Consider the following 24,813-nt stretch of genomic DNA (forward strand, 5'->3'; position numbering starts at 1 on the left):
GGAGGATTTGCGTTGCCTAATCCCATGTCATTTTTTCTAGCATCACAAATACAACACTTTAGAGGATGGGAATCGGAAAACACGCGAGATGGGAGTTTTCGTCTTCTAAAAATTCATTTTCACGGTGCGCACCTGTTTGAGGCCCTGGAGAGCTTTAGGTTCCGCTGCAGTCCCCACAGTCTCCCAACTTTGGCCCTCATGCATAGGGTTTGGTGGAAGGTCAAAGAAATAATAGGGATTAAGAGCTTTACACACTATACCCCTATCTGGGATAACCCAAGGCTGAGAGAGCTAGAGAAGTTGGAGGGCTTTCAGGAATGGAAGGATAGGGGAATCAAGCGTCTGGGTCAGATAGTGTCAGGAACCCATATTAAATCCTTTGAGCAATTGAGAAATGAATGCGGCCTGCCACATTCTCAATTCTTCAAATATTTGCAGCTTCGGCATGCCTTTCAAGCAGAGAGAGGCCTAGAAAATATAGAGATTGAGAGACTTCTGCCAGCAGAGATCGTAGGAGGTACAACTAATACTAAGGGGAAGATATCCTGTGTATATTCCAGTATACAGAGCCAGATAAATCTGCGCTATCCTCTAGCGACGAGGAGCAAGTGGGAGGAAGATATTGGCCCTATTGAAGAATCCTTGTGGGCGGAAGTATTACAGATGACCCCCAAACTGTCCTTGAGTGAGTCTCATAGACTATCACAAATATATTTATTGCATAGGGTGTACCGCACTCCAGCGTTTCTATACAATATAGGCGTGAGGGATACCCCCTTGTGTAACAGATGCAAGATCCACACAGCAGACCTTATACACATGATGTGGCGTTGTCCTAAGCTGCAGAGATATTGGACCGAGGTGTGCAGTCTGATCCACGCTGTGTATGAAATTCAACTGGAATTTACACCCCTGGTATGTGTTTTAGGATATGTGAATGATGTGCCCCTGCAAGAAAATGAAAAGCTAGCAGTAGCTAGGATATTATATCTAGCCAGGAAACTGATAGCACAGCATTGGCTGGACGAAGCCCCCCTGCTCTGGCTGAGCTAAGAAAAACAATCACTCAAATCCTAATGTGGGAAAAAAGCATTTATTATAAAAGAAAAACACCACAAAAATACTGCAGTGTTTGGTTCAAATGGCTGCAAAATGACCCGACTAGAGGATAAGGTCCAATGAGATAACTATGTCATGGAAATGCTAACCCTTACATTCTAGGTGACGTTGAGCTGTGTGGTCTGTGAAGTGCCCCTCGGTGATTGGGAAAACCCAAGGAACTTTATACAATGAGCTGAGACCCTGCAGGAGGGACTGTTGGGTCTTGTTTACTGGGGAGATTTGTTATTGTCTGTGTGTTTGTACTGTTTGTGGACCAAAAGTGTCTTGAGACACAAGAAAAATGTATTCAATAAAAAAGATTTGAATCAGAAAAGTGTGGCTCGTGTGAATGAAGCCTTAGACAGCGTTTGCTGAATCCTTTTGCTGAACCGGCCAAACCTTTGGAACGTTAGCTCATCACTAGTCCCCTGTTTGCAGTGAGAGCAGGCTGCAGGTTAAAAACTTTTGCAATTATTGATTAGTCACCTGAGCTCTTCGGCTAGTAAATAGTTATCAGCGTACTTACTTTACTGATTTGTCTCCCGCTCGGTTCGCTGTGTAAACTATACGTTGGTATATAATAGTACACAGCCTACAGACCTGCTGCATTCAAACACATGCTATAAAGTAAATTCACAGATCTCCTGCACACATGAGTAAATCAACACACGAACACACAGCAGCTCTCTAGATCTTGGCTAACCAACTTAATTGTTAAAGAAAAGGACTAAAATGCATTGTGTCGCAGTGCAGGTGGGGCGGACAGAGGGAAAGCCTGGGCCCTGGCCTCTTTAGATGCGGCAAAGGCATTTGGTTCAATTGAATGGCCCTTGCTCCTGCAGGTTTTGCAGAGATTTGGTTTTGGTGAGGCTTTCATCCATTGGATAGCCTTATTGTACGAATCCCCCTTAGCAACTATTTCTATTAATGGGTCCGGCTCTCCCTATTTCCGGTTGCATAGAGGAACTAGACAAGGGTGTCTGCTGTCCCCCATACTGTTCGCTCTGGCCATTGAACCACTAGCTATAACGCTACGAGACCCAGTTGTGCAGGGGTGTTATGGTAGGAGATAGGGAGGATCACATGGCTTTATATGCTGACGATCTCCTGCTTTTCTTGGCGGACCCGCTGGCAACCCTCCCCACGTGATAAACCTCATTAATATATTTGGTGATTTTTCGGGTCTTCAAATTAACTGGGCCAAGTCGGCCCTGATGCCTGTTTCCGGTTTTCTATGCAGTCCCTGATGTCCTTCTTTATATAGGGAAATTCCCGCCCCAAACTACGAATCTCTACGCTTCAGAGGCCGAAGCGCAACGCGAGTGCTGCCCTGCCAGACCTATTCCTGTACTCCGTGGCCAGCCAGGTAATAAATTTGAGAAGTTGGTTAAATGATGACCCTCTCCCCAACTCTGAGGCACACCTGGCACATTATCTAAAAATCCCTAGATTGTGACCCCTACTGGACCTTCTACTCAAACCGGCAAAATGTTACCAATTCATAGGTTGGCCTTACAGGTCTGGTGGTAGGTCAAGTCAATTGGCCGATTCACAGTCATAGTAGCTGACACTCCCCTATGGCGTAACCCCGGACTCCCAGTAATGCTCTGATTAGAGGATGCTCAAGTTTGGGAGAGATATGGTATCCGGACCCTGGCAGACCTTTACACACAGAATACCCTGTCCTCATTTGTGCAACTACACAACAAATATGACCTGCCACTTCTACAGATTCCTCCAGGTCATACACGCTTTGCAAGAGCGTTTCCCACCGCCCAGACCTGCTATTTCCCATTACCCCTTAATAGGTATTCTTTGCTCTCAGGGTCCCCAGGGCTTGTACTCAGCACTGTACTCCCAACTTATCTCACTATGAGCCTCTTAGGCTATACCCTCTGCCCTTCTGAAATGGAGGACATGGAAACCGACACTAACTGAGGGTACATTCCAAGAGCTCTTGGAATCTCCTCTATACGTATCTCCTGCTGCCAATAATAAAATCATCCGGCTGTATATAGTGTACCAGGGTTCTCTCACTCCAGCAAGATTACAGAAAATGGGCAGATTACAGTCCACTAATTGTATTAGATGTTCCTGTGGGTATTCCGACTTCTGGCACATGATATGGGAGTGCCCTGTCATTAAAAGTTTTTTGGGGGGAAGGTCACCACTCTCCTCTCTGAATTGGTGGGAGCCCCTGTTTCCCCCAAGCCCAGAGATTTGTCTTTTTCGAATATTGGATGAAGAAAGCTGGCAGCATCACATCAAAATTTTCCTGAGAAAGTCGTAAGAACCCCTCACTCTCAATGTGGAGGAAGTTGGTCAACTCAGTGGTGCCATACAACCATATAGTCTACAAGGGACGCAAGTGTCCTGGAAAATTTGACAGGGTATGGGGACTGTGGTGTAACTCCCCCCTCATGTTATATTCACCACAATTAATGTCCACATCTATCCTGGAGTTTCGGGGGGCTCCCTGGTGAACCTGGATTCTGAGGATGGGATCTGTGACCTCTAAGACCGAGCTTGTTTAACTGACCATGTTTTTAGAGATCTGTTTGTCACTTCTGATGCATTGAGGTGGCTAAACTGCCCCAACGCCCTAATCGTACAGTAATTACCTAAGTGCTGTAATCGTTTAGGTTTGTATATTTTTATGCTACTCAAACTTCAATAAAACGAGTTAAAAAAAACAAGTATTGTGTCTATCACACCGTACACCATATAACTTATGGAAGGCATCCCAACCTGTTGTGCAGGTATTATGTGCTGCTGGATAAACTGCTTCACTTGCTGCAAAACTTGTCGTCCCCTGACACTGAGCAGGAACAGCTCCCCCGGGGAGTTGGACGGCTCAACAGACGCTACTTCTCTGGAAGATATTAAACAAAGCAAATTAGATGAAGGCAAATTAAACAAAAGGACTATGTAATATAAAAAAGGCCCAAATTCCTTTTTTTTGCTCATTTCATCTCCCAAAAAATGCAACGAGTGATCAAAAAAGTCAAATGTAACCCAAAATGGTACCAACGAAAACTACAGGTCATCACACAAAACAGAAAGACGTTACACAGCTCCATTCATAGAAAAAACAAAGAAAGTTGTGGGTCTTTGAATGTAATGATGAAAAAAAAAAGTTCCAAAAAAGGGTTCTTGAGCGGAAAAACCTAAAAAAAAAATATCTATATAATTTTGGTAGTGTTGTAATTGTACAGACAGCAGAAACATTATCAGGTTATTTATACTACATAGTGAACACGAATAAAAAGGATAGTTAGTGGGGGGTTTTCACCTTGACTACCCCCAAAAATTAACAAGTCATTTGTACCTCCAGAATAGAACCCGTAAAAACTACAGCTCACCGTGCGAAAGTACAAGCCCGCATATGGCTAGCGCTACGCAAAAATAAGAAACATTACATTTGTAAAGTGCAGAGGAACATCGTTGGGCCCTTAGATCCAAAATAGGCCGCGTTCTTAAAATGTCAAGTTGGAAAATGACCTATTATATAAAACTAGATCACATTTTTGTGTGAAACATTTTTTTAAAGAATTTTGAGTGATTTTTCATTTTTTCTGTCTCAATCCATATATTTTTTTAAGAATTCTAAAATTTAGCATTTGTTACACTGACTGTAGAGCATAATACTTCCTGTTCTGTAGAGAACTTTGCAGCAGTCATCTCACTAACATCACAGGCAGGATTACACTGAGAGGTGACACCTATATGTAGATAACACGGGATCCACCATTTACAATAGGTGAGGGATCTGTAGATGTCTACTCCTCCTCCCTGCAGAATAACCTCTGCACAGGCCACAGAACATGTCTAAAACAGTCTCCCATAGAAGTCAGTGGGTCCCCTCCTGTCCATTGTGTGAATGGCCCATGAAGCTGCTGTAAAGCATCTCTCTAAATGCTGTTAAATGCAGCTCAGGAAAGATGGCCGCCCCGTAGTCATGTAACATAGTATGTTAGGCTTAAAAAAAGACATATGTCCATTCAGTTCAACCTATTACCCCCAATGCTGGTCCAGAGGAAGGAAAAAAAAATCCAATCAGGGAGAAGCCAATTTTCCCCAAGGAAATAAAAAATTCCTTCCCATCTCCAATCTGGCAATTAGAATAATCCCCGGATCACCACCTCTACTGAAGTAATCAGAGATATAACATGTAATATTACACTCAAGAAAGGCATCCAGGCCCCTCTTGTACTCTTTTACTCAAATTCGCCATCCCCACGTCCTCAGGCAGAGTTCCACAGTCTCACTGCTCTTACAGTAAAGACCCCCCTTCGATGTCGGTGTAGAAAACTTCTTTCCTCTAGACATAAAGGGCGTCCCCTTGTTACAGTCACAGTCCTGGGTATATATAGATGATGGGAGAGATCTCTGTATTGTCTCCTGATATATTTATACATGGTTATTAGGTCGCCCCTCAGCCGTCTTTTTTCTAAAGTAAATAACCCCAATTTTAATCCCCTCTCTGGGTATTGTAGTCCGCCCATTCCCTTTATGACTTTAGTTGCCCGTCTTTGTACCCGCTCAAGCTCTGATACGTCCTTCTTGAGTACCGGTGCCCAAAACTCTCCACAATATTCCACGTGTGGTCTGACCAGTGACTTGCAGAGAAGAACAACGTTCTCGTCATGTGCCCCTAGACCTCTTTTGATGTGTTTCTTTATCTGGTTATAATTAATAAAAACTATTTTTGGTGCTACAACCCCTTTAACGAGATAATACAGCCAATGATCGAGAAGACGGCTTCGTTTATCCGCTCATTGGCCCCTATAAAAAGGTCTATAAGACTAATTTGGCAAAAGAACTTATACAATAATTATGTTGGTAGGAATTGTTTTTCTTACAGTGCATAACGCTGAGGGCGATAACTAACAGGCTGCCCGTACGTGCTGCGGTTCACCTGCTCTGACCGCAGGCAGATTACCGCTAATTGCTGGTAGGCACCGTGCCTTAAATAGCAAGCCTTGGTCTTGTCCAGCAATTAGCGGCAATCCAGATGTGGTTAGAATGGATCATTCATAACGTGTTCGGGCGCCCAATAGCAATGCCATATCAACAACCAGTAGTCCAGCTCACAGCAGAGAGCGGCATATATGACAAGCCCTCTCCGGTTTTCCCCGCCTGCGGTTAAGTGGGCGCAGCTATATCACTAGTTCCCCATTACTACAGCATACGACAGTCTGGTTATATTGGTGGGGGGGCTTAGAACTTGTTTTGTCATGTTAAATACCACCCAGATCCATTATGTACTAAACGTGTTAGATGAGTAGCGCTAAATTTAAAGGACGTATGTTAGCAGTGCGCTATTCTCATATTTAACCCCTTTAAAGCCGTGGCCCTTTTTTGGTTTGTTTTTTCTATTTTTGTTTTTTCCTTCCTACTTTCAAATAAATCATGACTCCTATTTTTCCATCGAGGGCTCGTCTTTTTTGAGAGGACTTGTAATTTTCAATGGTACTATTTAGTGTACCATATAATACACTTTGCAACAAGAATTACATAACTTTAATAATTTGGCATCACTGTAGCAGGACTGACCCGTAGAATATAGGGATTTTTGCTGCCGCCATCTTCAGACAGTCATATGTTTTTTATATTTCTGTCACTCGGTGACATTAGGGCTCATTTTTAACAGGACATTCTGGAGCTTCTATTGGGACTGTTTTGGAGTTCACGTGTCTTTTTGATTACCTTTTATTACATTTTTTTCGTGATCGAAAAAAGCAGAGTTCTGGCGTTCTTTGTTTTGTTTTCTAACACGTTCACCATGTGGGATATACAATGCATTACTTTGATAGACCGTACTTTTATGGACGCAGCGATACTAAAGATGTTTTTGCTTTTTTTTTTGATTATTATAATAAATCTAGTAAAAGGATGAATCGGGGTTTAACTTTTATTACCTTTTATTTTTTTCTAATAATTAATAAAATGTTTAGCTATTTTTTTTGGTCCCCATAGGGAACTTGAATTTGCAATCATTTGATCCCTCATACAGTATAATGCAATACCACAGTATTACATTATAACAGTAAACAGCTGTTGTAGGCGAGTGCCAGCTGTCAAAGCCAACAGCACCCGCCGTGTATGAAGTGGGATAGGTTTCCAATCCAGCTCCATACAAACCCTGTGCGCCCAGGACTTAACTGTACACCCTGGGGCGTGAAGAGGTTAAGGGCAATACATTACAGGTCAAGCAATACTGAACAGCAGGATGTTAAAGGCCGGCTGCACACAACCAGGTCGGATTCCACATGCGGGAGCCTGCAGCGGAATCCGATCCCGTGCCCGGCCGGTATCTATGCGTACCTGTTTTTCTTCTTCTTTTTCTGTACTGCGGATGGTCCGCACGGCAAGCTGTCGGACATGCGCAGTACAGATTTGTTTTTTTGTAATTCTGTCTTTTTCCTAGTGACAACGCAAAATCCACGACTTTTCCACAATGTCATTGCGGAAGGGCCGTGGGTCGGACGGCTACCATTGACGGAATCCGCAGTGAAATAGAGCATGCTGCAAATCTACACTGAAATTGATTTCCACTGGTGAACAGGAAAAAACACTTTTTCCATAGCATGCTTAGAGCGGTATTTGCTGCAGAATCCGGAGGCAGACGCCCGCTCCAGATTCTGCAATGCGAATCCAGCCGTGTGCGGCTGGCCTTACTTGTGTGTTAGGGGAAGCTCGCGCCGCATGAGTAAGAGCCGGCAAGTTCTTTATGGAGTTACTGAACTAACAAAATGGTTTAATAAGACACAATGAAACTGATGACGGGTCCATTTTAATAAACTGCACGGGCAGAATAAGGGCGTGCAAGAGGTCCTGAACGCATTACCTTTTAGCGAGTCTTAACCCGTTTTCAGCCAAAGGTTGAACCATGCCCGAAACTGTGCTGGCATTCTCCCCAGAAGAGTTTCCATATAGGAACCTCGCATGAATTCCCTAAAAAACAAAAAATGTCATATAAAATACATTAAAGACAGAACGTGCGCACTGCAACAAAGATGACATGATAGCTTTATTCTTTAGTCATTCACATGGACTTTTTTTTTTAATTTCGCACTTTTCCACTGTAGGTGGGGCATCCCTAGGAGCAGCATCCATAAGAGCCCCAGTTAGGCCGAGGTCAAATGAGCGCATCTGTGTGCTCAAAAAAAAAAAGCGCTCCTCGCATAAACGGAAAACGCGTGAACGGGCAAAGTTTTTTATATGCGCAGCGCGTGAAACTTTGCCCATTTACTGGAGCAGCTGCTTCACAAAGGTCCCCTCATCGCTGAACACTGTGACAGCACTATTACAGTGTTCAGGGATGATGGGACTCCCTGCGGGGATGAAAGAATCCCCCGACACAGCTGTGGCAGAGGAGCGTCATGCTATCCTTTTGCTTGCAATGGGGCCAGTGCTGCTGCCATCCTATTGAAACCATATGAAGGCAACCCCTGAATCGATGATTTTCGGGGATGGGTTTAAAAAGAGGATTTTTTACCCATCGTATAATCTCTTTCTCGTCTTGTCATTGGGGGACACAGCAAAAACCATTGGATATAGCTACTGCCACTAAGAGGCGACACTAAGCACAAAAAGTGTTAGCTCCGCCCACTGACTACACCCCTCCCTGCCGACACCCGGCTAATCAGTTTGTATACCAGCAGTAGGAGCAGCCACTCTGGAACAGATAAAAAGACAACAATAGATAGAAATATGACACAAAGGTTCTACCTGTAATGAAAACACAGCACCATGTGCAACTTACAGAATCGGGGTCCTGGCCAGGACAAAACACGGTGTCATATAGACAGGAAGAAAGGGTGGGTGCTGTGTCCCCCAATGACGAGACGAGAAAGAGATTTTACGGTGAGTAAAAAATCCTCTTTTCACGCTCCTGTAATTGGGAGACACAGCAAAGACCACGGGATGTTCCAAAGCAGTCCCCGAGGGAGGGAAAGAAGGAAAACTCTCAACGCACGGGGTCAGTTTACAGCCGTCTGTAACCTTCTGCCTAGCAAAGCGTTGGCGGACGCAAAAAGTGTGAATTCGGTAGAACTTAGAGAAAATATGTAGGGACAACCAGGAGCCCCTCTACACCCTTGCAAGGCGCAAGGCGGAGGCACCATTGCCGACCGCCCATGAGGCTCCCACCGCCCTGGCAGAGTGTGTTGTCACTCGAAACGGCGGTGTCTTAGCCATAGCCCGTTAGGCCTTAACCAGCATTGAGCGAATCCAGCGTGAAGGCTACTTTCCAGGATAATAGCCACCATGGTACCCTTGCTAATAGTTCGAACGGATGAGCCTGTAGGGCGTCCAAAACCAGATTCAAATCCCAAGGTGGTACCGGGTAGCGTAATGCCAAGGGGCGCTGAAAAAGGACAGACAAGGTGGAAATCTATCCCTTGAGGAAACTGAGGCCGAGCCCCATTTCCAGCCCATCCTAGCACCAAAGGACAAACCCTCTCTACAAGCGATGATACACCCTCAACGAAGACGGCTTCAGAGCCTTAAGCATTGTTTGGATGACCGGGTCCGAAAAAACTAGATTTTGTAAGGAACTTATTGAAAATCTCTTTCTCGCCCGTATCATTGCGGGGCACGGCTTCGACCTTGAGACGTTCAAGAGCAGTACCCAAGGGGTGGGAATATATAAGCAGCCACATGTAAAGAAGCGAAATCAGCTCTTTAACTGCAAATAGATGCCTAGGCATGCCGCATGCTCAGAGAAAGAGAAAAAAGAGGGTCCAAGAACCAGCCCACCACCAAGAAAAAAGGGAGCTCACGACGAGGAACTGCCAATGAGGCACCCGTTCTAGAAATATGTGTGGTACCACAGCCTGAACATATAATGCCTCTGGCACAGTGACCCTGCACTGCCGCAAAGAGGCGCCAGTGCGAGGAAACCACAGAACACCAAGGCTCCACCAGTGTTGTCAGGAGAAACAGCGGAGAGCCAGGGTGACCGAAGAACTTCCGCCCAATAGCGCATCCCGCTTAGTAGAGAGACAAGTAGACCGGGCGAGCTGAACGTGACATCAGAACCATCAGAAAGAGGAGATGAAACTGAAGAGCTGGGGCCCCTTGACAAGCAACCTAGTTGCTGGATGTGAGCTTCGCTGGTCTTTTCGCGAAATCCTCCGGAGTCGGGAGGGCGAGCGCTAGGAATTAAAACCAGTATTGATGTATACCATCTCATGCTCTCCTGCTAGCAATCCTGCAGGAGGATCGCAGCGGACTACTAACTCCGTCTGATTAAATACTTTGTCCCCCCGACGGTGCTCTTGAAGTCGCAGACTGCTCTGACTATACAGTACTCCTAACGGCAATAGCCCAGACATGTCTAATAGGGAAGATACAAGGCCCGTTCGACATGTGTGAACCAAGTCCGCATTAACATGGCTGACTGAGCCTTCCGCCCCAGTCCTCCTAGAAAGCAACTGATGCTGGTTTGGTTCTGAGGCCGCCAGAAGAAGGACCGGACCCATAGTTGATCAGCATGTCAGAGCTGACTGAAGGGGAGCTAGTGGAAGGATCTACTGCCCCCAGGCTCATGGGCATAACTATAGAGGATGCAGGGGATGCGGTTGCACCCGGGCCCAGGAACCTTAGGGGGCCCATAAGGCCTCTCTTCTCCATATAGGAAGCCTAGTACTATGAATAAAGCATTATAGTTGGGGGCCCTGTTACAGATTTTGCCATGGGGCCCAGAAGCTTCAAGTTAAGCCTCTGTCCAGCCTGCGTGCTGGAGGAGGCACCCCCAGTCTACCACTATCCTGACTGAATGTCCATCCTACATAGCGGCGTGAGTGCACATAGTATGCGGCTCCGAGTGGCCCCGGCCCGTGTCTACTCCTCTAAGGCAGGAAAGTGCTAAAGCTGCCTGCAAGGACAGTGCAAACGGCCACCATAGGGAAGCTAGCTGTCAGGTACGGCTCCCCCATTCCAGAGTGTAGAAAAAAAGCAATATGTCGGTGGACTTCTTGTGCCCAGTACTCCTTCCCCATGGAAGGAACTACTGATGTCAGCAAGCCCGGAGTACTGCTGATAACCAGTCCGAACATGGCTGGATGCAATCTTGTACTGCATCGAGAGCGCACATGGCACATGTTTCTTGCCTGCAGTCATAGACACGGACACTGCGCTAAGGCTGCCTGCTGAGAACCGCAGGCGGCACCCCTCAGGGAGCTAGTCGCTAAGCAAGGCTCAACTCGGTCTGTAGCAGACATGAGGAGCGATGAGTCCAGAGACTCTCTGTGCCAGTACGCTTTCCAAATGGAGGGTACCACAGGTCTCAGCACGGCCGGAGCCACGCTGCAATTAGTTTGCAAGACGAGATCTTCTCCGGCTAGATAACTATAGTGAGAGCACACATAATACGTGGCTCTGGCCAGCTCCTGTCACATGTCATTGTGCACACGGACACCACGCCAAGGCTGCAGGGAACTGCAGGAGGGGCAACTGTAAAGGTACCAACAGGCAAGGCTCCACCCGGTGTGAAGCAGACCTGGGGAGCGAGGAGTCCACATGAAGGGTACCACAATTCTCAGCAAGGCCGGAGCCATGCTAGCAATTAGTTCGAACAGTCGTTCGTAAAGGCGAGATATTCTCCGGCCGGCTGTAATCGTGTACTGTAGCGAGAGTGCACATAGTTTACGGCTCTAGCTGGCCCCTGACCGCATGTCATCCTGGATACAGACTCTGCGCTAAGAATCCCTGCAGGGAACTGCAGGAGGGCAACAGGCGAGGCTCAACCCGTATTCTCTGGTGGATGCAAATCTTGTCATGTGGCGAGAGCGCACTTGGTATGTGGCTCTAGCCGCCCTGTCCGCATGTCATCCTGGACGCCGACACTGTGGTAAGGCTAGCTGCAGGGAACTGCAGGAGGGGCAACAGGGGAGCTACCGATAGAGTAGGCTCAACCCAGTCTGGAGCGGGCAGAGAAGGTACCACAGGTCAAATAACTCAAACACCGTTGTTTGCCACACAAGAGGGCAATCAGTTCCTCCTGCATACATCAGACATGCAGGAGAATGACACTGCTCAAAGCAGCACATACCAGAACAGGCATACAGAAGAATGACACAGTTCACACATCACAGAAAACGGCGCAAAAATGCAGGAGAATGACACTGCTTATAGAAGGACATAGCAGAACAGACATACAGAAGTATGACACAGTTCACACAGAACAGACTCTGCGCAGAGACACAGAAGAATGATACTGATTACAGCAGGACATACCAGAACAGACATACGGAAGAATGACACAGTTCACACATCACAGAAAACTGCACAGAAATGCAGGAGAATGACACTGCTTATAGAAAGATATAGCAGAACAGACATACAGAAGTATGAAACAGTTCACACAGAACAGACTCTGCGCAGAGACACAGAAGAATGATACTGATTACAGCAGGACATACCAGAACAGACATACGGAAGAATGACACAGTTCACACATCACAGAAAACTGCACAGAAATGCAGGAGAATGACACTGCTTATAGAAAGATATAGCAGAACAGACATACGGAAGAATGACACAGTTCACACATCACAGAAAACTGCACAGAAATGCAGGAGAATGACACTGCTTATAGAAGGACATAGCAGAACAGACATACAGAAGTATGACACAATTCACACAGAACAGACTCTGCGCAGAGACACAGAAGAATGATACTGATTACAGCGGGACATACCAGAACAGACATACAGAAGAATGACACAGTTCACACATCACAGAAAACTGCACAGAAATGCAGGAGAATGACACTGCTTATAGAAGGACATAGCAGAACAGACATACAGAAGTATGACACAATTCACACAGAACAGACTCTGCGCAGAGACACAGAAGAATGATACTGATTACAGCGGGACATACCAGAACAGACATACGGAAGAATGACACAGTTCACACATCACAGAAAACTGGACAGAAATGCGGGAGAATGACACTGCTTATAGAAAGATATAGCAGAACAGACATACAGAAGTATGAAACAGTTCACACAGAACAGACTCTGTGCAGAGACACAGAAGAATGATACTGATTACAGCGGGACATACCAGAACAGACATACGGAAGAATGACACAGTTCACACATCACAGAAAACTGCACAGAAATGCAGGAGAATGACACTGCTTATAGAAGGACATAGCAGAACAGACATACAGAAGTATGACACAATTCACACAGAACAGACTCTGCGCAGAGACACAGAAGAATGATACTGATTACAGCAGGACATACCAGAACAGACATATGGAAGAATGACACAGTTTACATATCACAGAAAACTGCACAGAAATGCAGGAGAATGACACTGCTTATAGAAAGATATAGCAGAACAGACATACAGAAGTATGAAACAGTTCACACAGAACAGACTCTGTGCAGAGACACAGAAGAATGATACTGATTACAGCGGGACATACCAGAACAGACATACGGAAGAATGACACAGTTTACATATCACAGAAAACTGCACAGAAATGCAGGAGAATGACACTGCTTATAGAAGGACATAGCAGAACAGACATACAGAAGTATGACACAATTCACACAGAACAGACTCTGCGCAGAGACACAGAAGAATGATACTGATTACAGCAGGACATACCAGAACAGACATACGGAAGAATGACACAGTTCACACATCACAGAAAACTGCACAGAAATGCAGGAGAATGACACTGCTTATAGAAAGATATAGCAGAACAGACATACAGAAGTATGACACAATTCACACAGAACAGACTCTGCGCAGAGACACAGAAGAATGATACTGATTACAGCAGGACATACCAGAACAGACATACGGAAGAATGACACAGTTCACACATCACAGAAAACTGCACAGAAATGCAGGAGAATGACACTGCTTATAGAAAGATATAGCAGAACAGACATACGGAAGAATGACACAGTTCACACATCACAGAAAACTGCACAGAAATGCAGGAGAATGACACTGCTTATAGAAGGACATAGCAGAACAGACATACAGAAGTATGACACAATTCACACAGAACAGACTCTGCGCAGAGACACAGAAGAATGATACTGATTACAGCGGGACATACCAGAACAGACATACGGAAGAATGACACAGTTCACACATCACAGAAAACTGCACAGAAATGCAGGAGAATGACACTGCTTATAGAAGGACATAGCAGAACAGACATACAGAAGTATGACACAATTCACACAGAACAGGCTCTGCGCAGAGACACAGAAGAATGATACTGATTACAGCGGGACATACCAGAACAGACATACGGAAGAATGACACAGTTCACACATCACAGAAAACTGCACAGAAATGCAGGAGAATGACACTGCTTATAGAAGGACATAGCAGAACAGACATACAGAAGTATGACACAATTCACACAGAACAGACTCTGCGCAGAGACACAGAAGAATGATACTGATTACAGCGGGACATACCAGAACAGACATACGGAAGAATGACACAGTTCACACATCACAGAAAACTGGACAGAAATGCGGGAGAATGACACTGCTTATAGAAAGATATAGCAGAACAGACATACAGAAGTATGAAACAGTTCACACAGAACAGACTCTGTGCAGAGACACAGAAGAATGATACTGATTACAGCGGGACATACCAGAACAGACATACGGAAGAATGACACAGTTCACACATCACAGAAAACTGCACAGAAATGCAGGAGAATGACACTGCTTATAGAAGGACATAGCAGAACAGACATACAGAAGTATGACACAATTCACACAGAACAGACTCTGCGCAGAGACACAGAAGAATGATACTGATTACAGCGGGACATACCAGAACAGACATACGGAAGAATGACACAGTTTACATATCACAGAAAACTGCACAGAAATGCAGGAGAATGACACTGCTTATAGAAAGATATAGCAGAACAGACATACAGAAGTATGAAACAGTTCACACAGAACAGACTCTGTGCAGAGACACAGAAGAATGATACTGATTACAGCGGGACATACCAGAACAGACATACGGAAGAATGACACAGTTCACACATCACAGAAAACTGCACAGAAATGCAGGAGAATGACACTGCTTATAGAAGGACATAGCAGAACAGACATACAGAAGTATGACACAATTCACACAGAACAGACTCTGCGCAGAGACACAGAAGAATGATACTGATTACAGCAGGACATACCAGAACAGACATACGGAAGAATGACACAGTTCACACATCACAGAAAACTGCACAGAAATGCAGGAGAATGACACTGCTTATAGAAAGATATAGCAGAACAGACATACAGAAGTATGACACAATTCACACAGAACAGACTCTGCGCAGAGACACAAAAGAATGATACTGATTACAGCAGGACATACCAGAACAGACATACGGAAGAATGACACAGTTCACACATCACAGAAAACTGCACAGAAATGCAGGAGAATGACACTGCTTATAGAAAGATATAGCAGAACAGACATACAGAAGTATGAAACAGTTCACACAGAACAGACTCTGTGCAGAGACACAGAAGAATGATACTGATTACAGCGGGACATACCAGAACAGACATACGGAAGAATGACACAGTTCACACATCACAGAAAACTGCACAGAAATGCAGGAGAATGACACTGCTTATAGAAGGACATAGCAGAACAGACATACAGAAGTATGACACAATTCACACAGAACAGACTCTGCGCAGAGACACAGAAGAATGATACTGATTACAGCGGGACATACCAGAACAGACATACGGAAGAATGACACAGTTCACACATCACAGAAAACTGGACAGAAATGCGGGAGAATGACACTGCTTATAGAAAGATATAGCAGAACAGACATACAGAAGTATGAAACAGTTCACACAGAACAGACTCTGTGCAGAGACACAGAAGAATGATACTGATTACAGCGGGACATACCAGAACAGACATACGGAAGAATGACACAGTTCACACATCACAGAAAACTGCACAGAAATGCAGGAGAATGACACTGCTTATAGAAGGACATAGCAGAACAGACATACAGAAGTATGACACAATTCACACAGAACAGACTCTGCGCAGAGACACAGAAGAATGATACTGATTACAGCGGGACATACCAGAACAGACATACGGAAGAATGACACAGTTTACATATCACAGAAAACTGCACAGAAATGCAGGAGAATGACACTGCTTATAGAAAGATATAGCAGAACAGACATACAGAAGTATGAAACAGTTCACACAGAACAGACTCTGTGCAGAGACACAGAAGAATGATACTGATTACAGCGGGACATACCAGAACAGACATACGGAAGAATGACACAGTTCACACATCACAGAAAACTGCACAGAAATGCAGGAGAATGACACTGCTTATAGAAGGACATAGCAGAACAGACATACAGAAGTATGACACAATTCACACAGAACAGACTCTGCGCAGAGACACAGAAGAATGATACTGATTACAGCAGGACATACCAGAACAGACATACGGAAGAATGACACAGTTCACACATCACAGAAAACTGCACAGAAATGCAGGAGAATGACACTGCTTATAGAAAGATATAGCAGAACAGACATACAGAAGTATGACACAATTCACACAGAACAGACTCTGCGCAGAGACACAAAAGAATGATACTGATTACAGCAGGACATACCAGAACAGACATACGGAAGAATGACACAGTTCACACATCACAGAAAACTGCACAGAAATGCAGGAGAATGACACTGCTTATAGAAAGATATAGCAGAACAGACATACAGAAGTATGAAACAGTTCACACAGAACAGACTCTGTGCAGAGACACAGAAGAATGATACTGATTACAGCGGGACATACCAGAACAGACATACAGAAGAATGACACAGTTCACACATCACAGAAAACTGCACAGAAATGCAGGAGAATGACACTGCTTATAGAAGGACATAGCAGAACAGACATACAGAAGTATGACACAATTCACACAGAACAGACTCTGCGCAGAGACACAGAAGAATGATACTGATTACAGCAGGACATACCAGAACAGACATACGGAAGAATGACACAGTTCACACATCACAGAAAACTGCACAGAAATGCAGGAGAATGACACTGCTTATAGAAAGATATAGCAGAACAGACATACGGAAGAATGACACAGTTCACACATCACAGAAAACTGCACAGAAATGCAGGAGAATGACACTGCTTATAGAAGGACATAGCAGAACAGACATACAGAAGTATGACACAATTCACACAGAACAGACTCTGCGCAGAGACACAGAAGAATGATACTGATTACAGCAGGACATACCAGAACAGACATACGGAAGAATGACACAGTTCACACATCACAGAAAACTGCACAGAAATGCAGGAGAATGACACTGCTTATAGAAAGATATAGCAGAACAGACATACGGAAGAATGACACAGTTCACACATCACAGAAAACTGCACAGAAATGCAGGAGAATGACACTGCTTATAGAAGGACATAGCAGAACAGACATACAGAAGTATGACACAATTCACACAGAACAGACTCTGCGCAGAGACACAGAAGAATGATACTGATTACAGCGGGACATACCAGAACAGACATACGGAAGAATGACACAGTTCACACATCACAAAAAACTGCACAGAAATGCAGGAGAATGACACTGCTTCTAGAAAGATATAGCAGAACAGACATACAGAAGTATGAAACAGTTCACACAGAACAGACTCTGTGCAGAGACACAGAAGAATGATACTGATTACAGCGGGACATACCAGAACAGACATACGGAAGAATGACACAGTTCACACATCACAGAAAACTGCACAGAAATGCAGGAAAATGACACTGCTTATAGAAAGACATAGCAGAACAGACATACAGAAGTATGACACAGTTCACTCAGAACAGACTCTGTGTAGAGACACAGAAGAATGATACTGATTACAGCGGGACATACCAGAACCGTGCACTGCTGACAACTGCCCCACACATGACTGCTCCAGAGGAGAACCTGCAAACACTGACAAGGCCAGCACAATTAACCCCACCTGTGAAGCTGAGCCTCTAAAAAACAGCAGATCCCATCAGCAAGCTCTAACATGGCCCCAAAGCGGCCAGTGAAGGCGTAACACAACACATTGCATGGCGGCAAATACCCCATGCAACAAATACACAGCCTGTCAGACAGAGTGACACAGGAGCGGACACTGAATAAGACAGGGCAGCAATGAAAGCTATTTTCTTACCTGCTCCTTTCTACTCACCTATCTTCTCTTTTTTATTAAGACGTCTCCTCAACTCTAGCAGAGCTCAGCCCTCACCATCGCCTGCCCTTTTACAGGGAGGGAATGTGGACCACTTAGAAAACGAAAAAACAGGGACCTCTATGGATGGTGGGTCCTAGTGCCCTTGGGGTCAGCCAGTCATCACTTCCAGCAGAAGACTCACCCCAAACATCGCCTGCCCTGCGTGGGGAGGGGATGCTGACCCGGACAAACGGGCGGCTGTATGGCTGGCGGGACACACGCAGGAGCACCTGGGCGGTCCTCCTTTTTCTTCTGAGAAGGCCAGGCAGACAACAGAAGGAGCACTCCACTTCTGTTCGCCCTCCTCAATTGGGTTAAAAGGGAGAGCCATTACTCCCTGTTAGCCCTGGCCCATCCTGGAAAATCCATTCAGCCCTTGCGGGCTAGACCGTCCGCCTCCTATGGACACTAAGCTAAAACTGATTAGCCGGGTGTCGACAGGGAGGGATATAGTCAGCGGGCAAAGCTAATACTTTTTGTGCTTAGTGTCGCCTCCTAGTGGCAGTAGCTATATCCCACGGTCTTTGCTGTGTCCCCCAATGGCACAAGTGGGAAATATAAGCCCCACCCCGAAAATCATCCCTAGCTGCAGAAAAAAAAATCCTAACTCGCCTAGAAGCGCTGTCCAGCTCTTCCTCGTGTCCCCGTCAGTCTTCATCTGTCTTTCTGGTGGTCGGGGATTGAAAAATCCCCGCCTCCTGAAAGCGCTGCCTCTGATTGGCTGAGCGCTGTGACCAAAAGAAATGCTAAATGTATCTGCTGACTTTTATGAATACTCCAAATAATATCAAATGGTCAGTTCTGATTGCTACTACCTCACTATTGCTGCTGGCCACTCAGATTAACTTTGGGAGATGAAGATGCATCTATGGAGTAAATAATATTGCATCTTGAAAACACACAACATGGAAGATGATCTTAATCCGTGTTTTTGGCAAACTTTGAACTTGTGTGTAATAAGCGACTATCTGCACCTAGAGATTGTGGCGTTGCCGACACTGTAAAGACTTGGACCTTTTTTATTACTGTGTGCATGGGGAAGCGATAGGGTCTTATACGTAAGACACTATTATGAGAGATTCAATGCATTCCACCCCACCATAAACCTGACATTAAACTACTCATATAGTGAAATCACCTTCTTGGAGACCACCATAAAGATTTCAAACAACTCAATACAGACATTCCTATACCGACAACTGATTGGTCGGCCCACATACCTGAGATGGGACAGTTCCCATCCTAAGCACATCAACAAGTCCATTGTCTACAGCCAGGCCATCAGATACAACCGGATCTGCTCCAACCCAACGGACAGAGAGGAGCATTTATACCATCTTAAAAGGACATTTAAATCAGAGCTACCATCCCACCTCAATTGATGACCAAATCACCAGAGCCACCAGGATACCCAGAAATCAACTACTCCAAAACAAGGAGAAGGAAGGAAACAATCATGTACTCTAGTAGTGACTTACAATCCACAGCTAGAGGTACTAAGGAAAACCTCCATCATACCTACACAAGGATGACCACCTGAACACCATATTCCTGGCCCCTCTGCTTCTGTGTTACAGGAAACCCCCAAATCTGAGGAGCTTTATAATCAGGAGTGCATTGCCCTCTGACACACAAAAAGGAACTTATCCCTGTAATGTAAGGAGCTGTAAGACCTGCTCACATATACTGACTGCGGACAGGATACGGATCCCCAACACACAGCAGGACTATAAGATCCCCGGGACAGTCACATGTTCCTCGTCTGATGTTGTGTACCTGATCCTGTGCAGTAAATGTCCTGTTGGGGGGCTTTATGTTGGGGAAACAGGACAAAAACTGAAAGCAAGGATGAGATCTCATCACCACACGATTAAAGAATGACAGAATTACCTGCGGCCGAGCATTTTTCTAGTCATGGACACAACACAGAAAACATGAAAGTCACCATATTAAAAGGCAACTTCAAATTACAAAGCCATAGAAGAATTTGGGAGTACACATTTATAACAACTTTTGACACTTTCAACACAGGCATAAATTCTTCAAGAGGCTTTGTGCGTGACTGGGAAGTATGAGAAATCTATAGAACAGACAACACTGCTGTCCTGGTGATCCCCTAACACTAATTCAGGGACCATAAAACCCTTCACATCTTTGTCAGTGGACTATTTAGGTATTTATTTATTACTCTACTCATCCTGTTTTGGTATTTTTTAAGTGAAAATTAATCACATCCGAGTCTGTGCCTTGTCATGTGTATGTGTGTGTGTAATATATATATATATATATATATATATATATATATATATATATATATATATATATATATATATATATATATATATATATATATGCATGCCTCTTCAGATCTACTTATTTCATAATGCTTGAGGAGGAACCCTGAGTAGTTTGGAAAGCTTGCTATAATGTCATGTATTTTTGTTGCCCATTAAAAGGTATCATATCTACAAGATTACTTGGCTTCTCTTGCTGGGAACAATCACATTATATATACAGAACTGTTCTCACCTGTAATATTCCAGCATGTGGAAGCGATAGTGTCTTATATGTACAGAACTGTTCTCACCTGTAATGTTCCAGCATGTGGAAGCGATAGTGTCTTATATATACAGAACTGTTCTCACCTGTAATGTTCCAGCATGTGGAAGCGATAGTGTCTTATATGTACAGAATTGTTCTCACCTGTAATGTTCCAGCATGTGGAAGCGATAGTGTCTTATATGTACAGAACTGTTCTCACCTGTAATATTCCAGCATGTGGAGGCGATAGTGTCTTATATATACAGAACTGTTCTCACCTGTAATGTTCCAGCATGTGGAAGCGATAGTGTCTTATATGTACATAATTGTTCTCACCTGTAATATTCCAGCATGTGGAAGCGATAGTGTCTTATATGTACATAATTGTTCTCCCCTGTAATGTTCCAGCATGTGGAAGCGATAGTGTCTTATATGTACAGAACTGTTCTCACCTGTAATGTTCCAGCATGTGGAAGCGATAGTGTCTTATATGTACAGAACTGTTCTCACCTGTAATGTTCCAGCAAGTGGAAGCGATAGTGTCTTATATGTACAGAACTGTTCTCACCTGTAATGTTCCAGCATGTGGAAGCGATAGTGTCTTATATGTACAGAATTGTTCTCACCTGTAATGTTCCAGCATGTGGAAGCGATAGTGTCTTATATGTACAGAACTGTTCTCACCTGTAATATTCCAGCATGTGGAGGCGATAGTGTCTTATATATACAGAACTGTTCTCACCTGTAATGTTCCAGCATGTGGAAGCGATAGTGTCTTATATGTACATAATTGTTCTCACCTGTAATATTCCAGCATGTGGAAGCGATAGTGTCTTATATGTACATAATTGTTCTCCCCTGTAATGTTCCAGCATGTGGAAGCGATAGTGTCTTATATATACAGAACTGTTCTCACCTGTAATGTTCCAGCATGTGGAAGCGATAGTGTCTTATATGTACAGAACTGTTCTCACCTGTAATGTTCCAGCAAGTGGAAGCGATAGTGTCTTATATGTACAGAACTGTTCTCACCTGTAATGTTCCAGCATGTGGAAGCGATAGTGTCTTATATGTACAGAACTGTTCTCACCTGTAATGTTCAAGCATGTGGAAGCGATAGTGTCTTATATGTACAGAACTGTTCTCACCTGTAATGTTCCAGCATGTGGAAGCAATAGTGTCTTATATGTACATAATTGTTCTCACCTGTAATGTTCCAGCATGTGGAAGAGATAGTGTCTTATATATACAGAACTGTTCTCACCTGTAATGTTCCAGCATGTGGAAGCAATAGTGTCTTATATGTACAGAATTGTTCTCACCTGTAATGTTCCAGCATGTGGAAGCGATAGTGTCTTATATATACAGAACTGTTCTCACCTGTAATATTCCAGCATGTGGAAGCGATAGTGTCTTATATGTACAGAACTGTTCTCACCTGTAATGTTCCAGCATGTGGAAGCGATAGTGTCTTATATGTACAGAACTGTTCTCACCTGTAATGTTCCAGCATGTGGAAGCGATAGTGTCTTATATGTACAGAATTGTTCTCACCTGTAATGTTCCAGCATGTGGAAGCGATAGTGTCTTATATATACAGAACTGTTCTCACCTGTAATGTTCCAGCATGTGGAAGCGATAGTGTCTTATATGTACAGAACTGTTCTCACCTGTAATATTCCAGCCTTCTTGAAAAAGGTAAGCGCAAGAAAAAAATTCCAGTTGTGGAGTTGTGACGATACACCTCGACAGCGGCTATAAATGTTAGTCAGATCCTCAAATGCAGGCAGTCCTTGAAAAAGGAAGAAATAGGCACATGCAATGAGGAAAGCCTTCTCATTCCTTTGAAGCGAATCTCCACCTTTATCATCATGGCGGTTTTATTTAGGTCTAAATTTCTGTGTTCGTTAATGTATTAATATGTCTTTCCAGAGATTGGAGCTTAGTTTTTCTGATACAGTGCTCCAGATCTCCTGCATTTACATTGTGTGGATAGGGGATAACTTGCTGATCAGTGAGGGTCTGAGTGCCGAGACCCCCTTCGATTCTGAGAATGCAGCCGGGTATGGGCAGCACAAAACACGTATACTCACCTAAAGCCTCCGATACATTCACTTCTCTGAGACTTCTGGTAATTACCGAATTCAAGCTAGCTCCAGTAGTAGCTCTGAAATGAATGGAGCAGAGACACACAAGTAAATCCTCCTCTGCCCACACATCAGGACACACCAGAGCTGCATTCTTGGGATGGGGGTGGGAGGTATCAGCCGGTCAGACCCACTCTAAATAGCAGGTTATTCCCTATCCTCTGGGTAGGATATACGTTGCTGTGGTTGGAATACCCCTTTTATAGGTTAAAGAGATTCTGCCCTCAGATTCATGCTGCCCGAACCATGGACAGCATGGACCTGAGGCAGAGATGCCTGTTGCCCTGTGAGTGCAGAGTTTCAGACTAAACGGACTTTGAAGTTTGACTCAGAGCTAGGTTCGGAGTCCCGGGGGCGGGCCACTCTGGGCTCTCCCCGCCCACTGTATGAAGATTGACAACCCTCTCCTTATTCACAAAACTGGATAGGAGTGGTCAGTTCTCATACAGTGGGCACTATAATCAATCATTTTATCTGAACACCAAACAGTAAGACATGACATTCACAAATGTATGAACTATACGTTGTACTGAAACGCGTCTATATAACAGGCTATTAATAATGAAATACACTTCAACTGTAAGAGAAACAACCGACATTTACCACAAAAGTGAGAGAGAGAAAAAAAGAGAAGAATGAAAAAAATGAAAAGGAGGGTGGATGGGGGGGGCTGGATGGTAGTTGTGAAACTACAGTGTGGCAAGCATCACAATGTGGCAAGCACTACAGTGTGGCAAGCATCACAATGTGGCAAGCACTACAGTGTGGCAGGCATCACAATGTGGCAAGCACTAGTGTGGCAAGCATCACAATGTGGCAAGCACTACAGTGTGGCAAGCATCACAATGTGGCAAGCACTACAGTGTGGCAAGCATCACAATGTGGCAAGCACTACAGTGTGGCAAGCATCACAATGTGGCAAGCACTACAGTGTGGCAAGCATCACAATGTGGCAAGCACTAGTGTGGCAAGCATCACAATGTGGCAAGCACTACAGTGTGGCAAGCATCACAATGTGGCAAGCACTACAGTGTGGCAAGCAGCCGGGTTGGAAAGTTCCTGGGTATCCTGAAACAGAATCCAAGGAGACTAAAGCTGTCAGAATCCTGATGCTGAGGAATAATCTCCTCTAATTTATCTAGAAATAAAGTGTCGTAAAATTCCGGCAAACTAGAAATTTGAGAGAATTTCTAATGACGTGGAATAACCAGACGGGCTGCTTGAAAGAACAAAATACCTAAGAGAGCGTTCTTCAGAGAGGAGACAGGTCTAGGGACAATGGCGAATAAAGTCCTCTCTGGGGACACTGAAGGTCATTGCAACAAACCTTATAATAGGTAGAATTAATAGGTCACCTGACAGGAGCAATGTTCTCACACCAAATGTCAGCATGTGTGCCTCGAGTCATTCCACAACACCAACAGAGCCGCGAGCAGTCCGGGGAGAGGTCATGGAGCAAGGCACGTGTTCTCTACCATCTGGTTGGAATCTTAGTCTTCTCCTGTAATTTACATTATATGGAAGATGGATGTGCCAGAGTGAATGCCTTGGTCCATTCCTCTGAAGAAGAGTTCAAACCCAGCTCCACTTCCCATGCAGTCACAAATAGAGCCGCAGGGTAGTCCCCCACCTCCTGATGCAGACTGCAGGGCAACAATACCAGGTGGGAACAGAGTGGGGTGGTCTGTAACCAT

At 44.5% G+C, this 24,813-nt stretch overlaps 1 protein-coding gene across 1 annotated transcript in view; it reads right to left on the minus strand.

Moving 5' to 3' along the window:
- Window positions 1–24,813, minus strand: part of LOC136586482 (acyl-CoA dehydrogenase family member 11-like) — a 68,578-nt gene that overhangs the window by 28,276 nt on the left and 15,489 nt on the right. Inside the window, exons 7-9 of the mRNA XM_066584593.1 lie at window positions 22,643–22,764; window positions 7,952–8,058; window positions 3,850–3,973 (exon numbers count right to left, since the gene is read on the minus strand). Of these exons, the coding sequence (XP_066440690.1) occupies window positions 3,850–3,973; window positions 7,952–8,058; window positions 22,643–22,764 (353 nt within the window). The remainder of the gene's footprint in view (window positions 1–3,849; window positions 3,974–7,951; window positions 8,059–22,642; window positions 22,765–24,813) is intronic.

This window comes from Eleutherodactylus coqui, chromosome 12 (genome assembly GCF_035609145.1).
Source record: "Eleutherodactylus coqui strain aEleCoq1 chromosome 12, aEleCoq1.hap1, whole genome shotgun sequence".
Taxonomy (NCBI): Eukaryota; Metazoa; Chordata; class Amphibia; order Anura; family Eleutherodactylidae; genus Eleutherodactylus; species Eleutherodactylus coqui.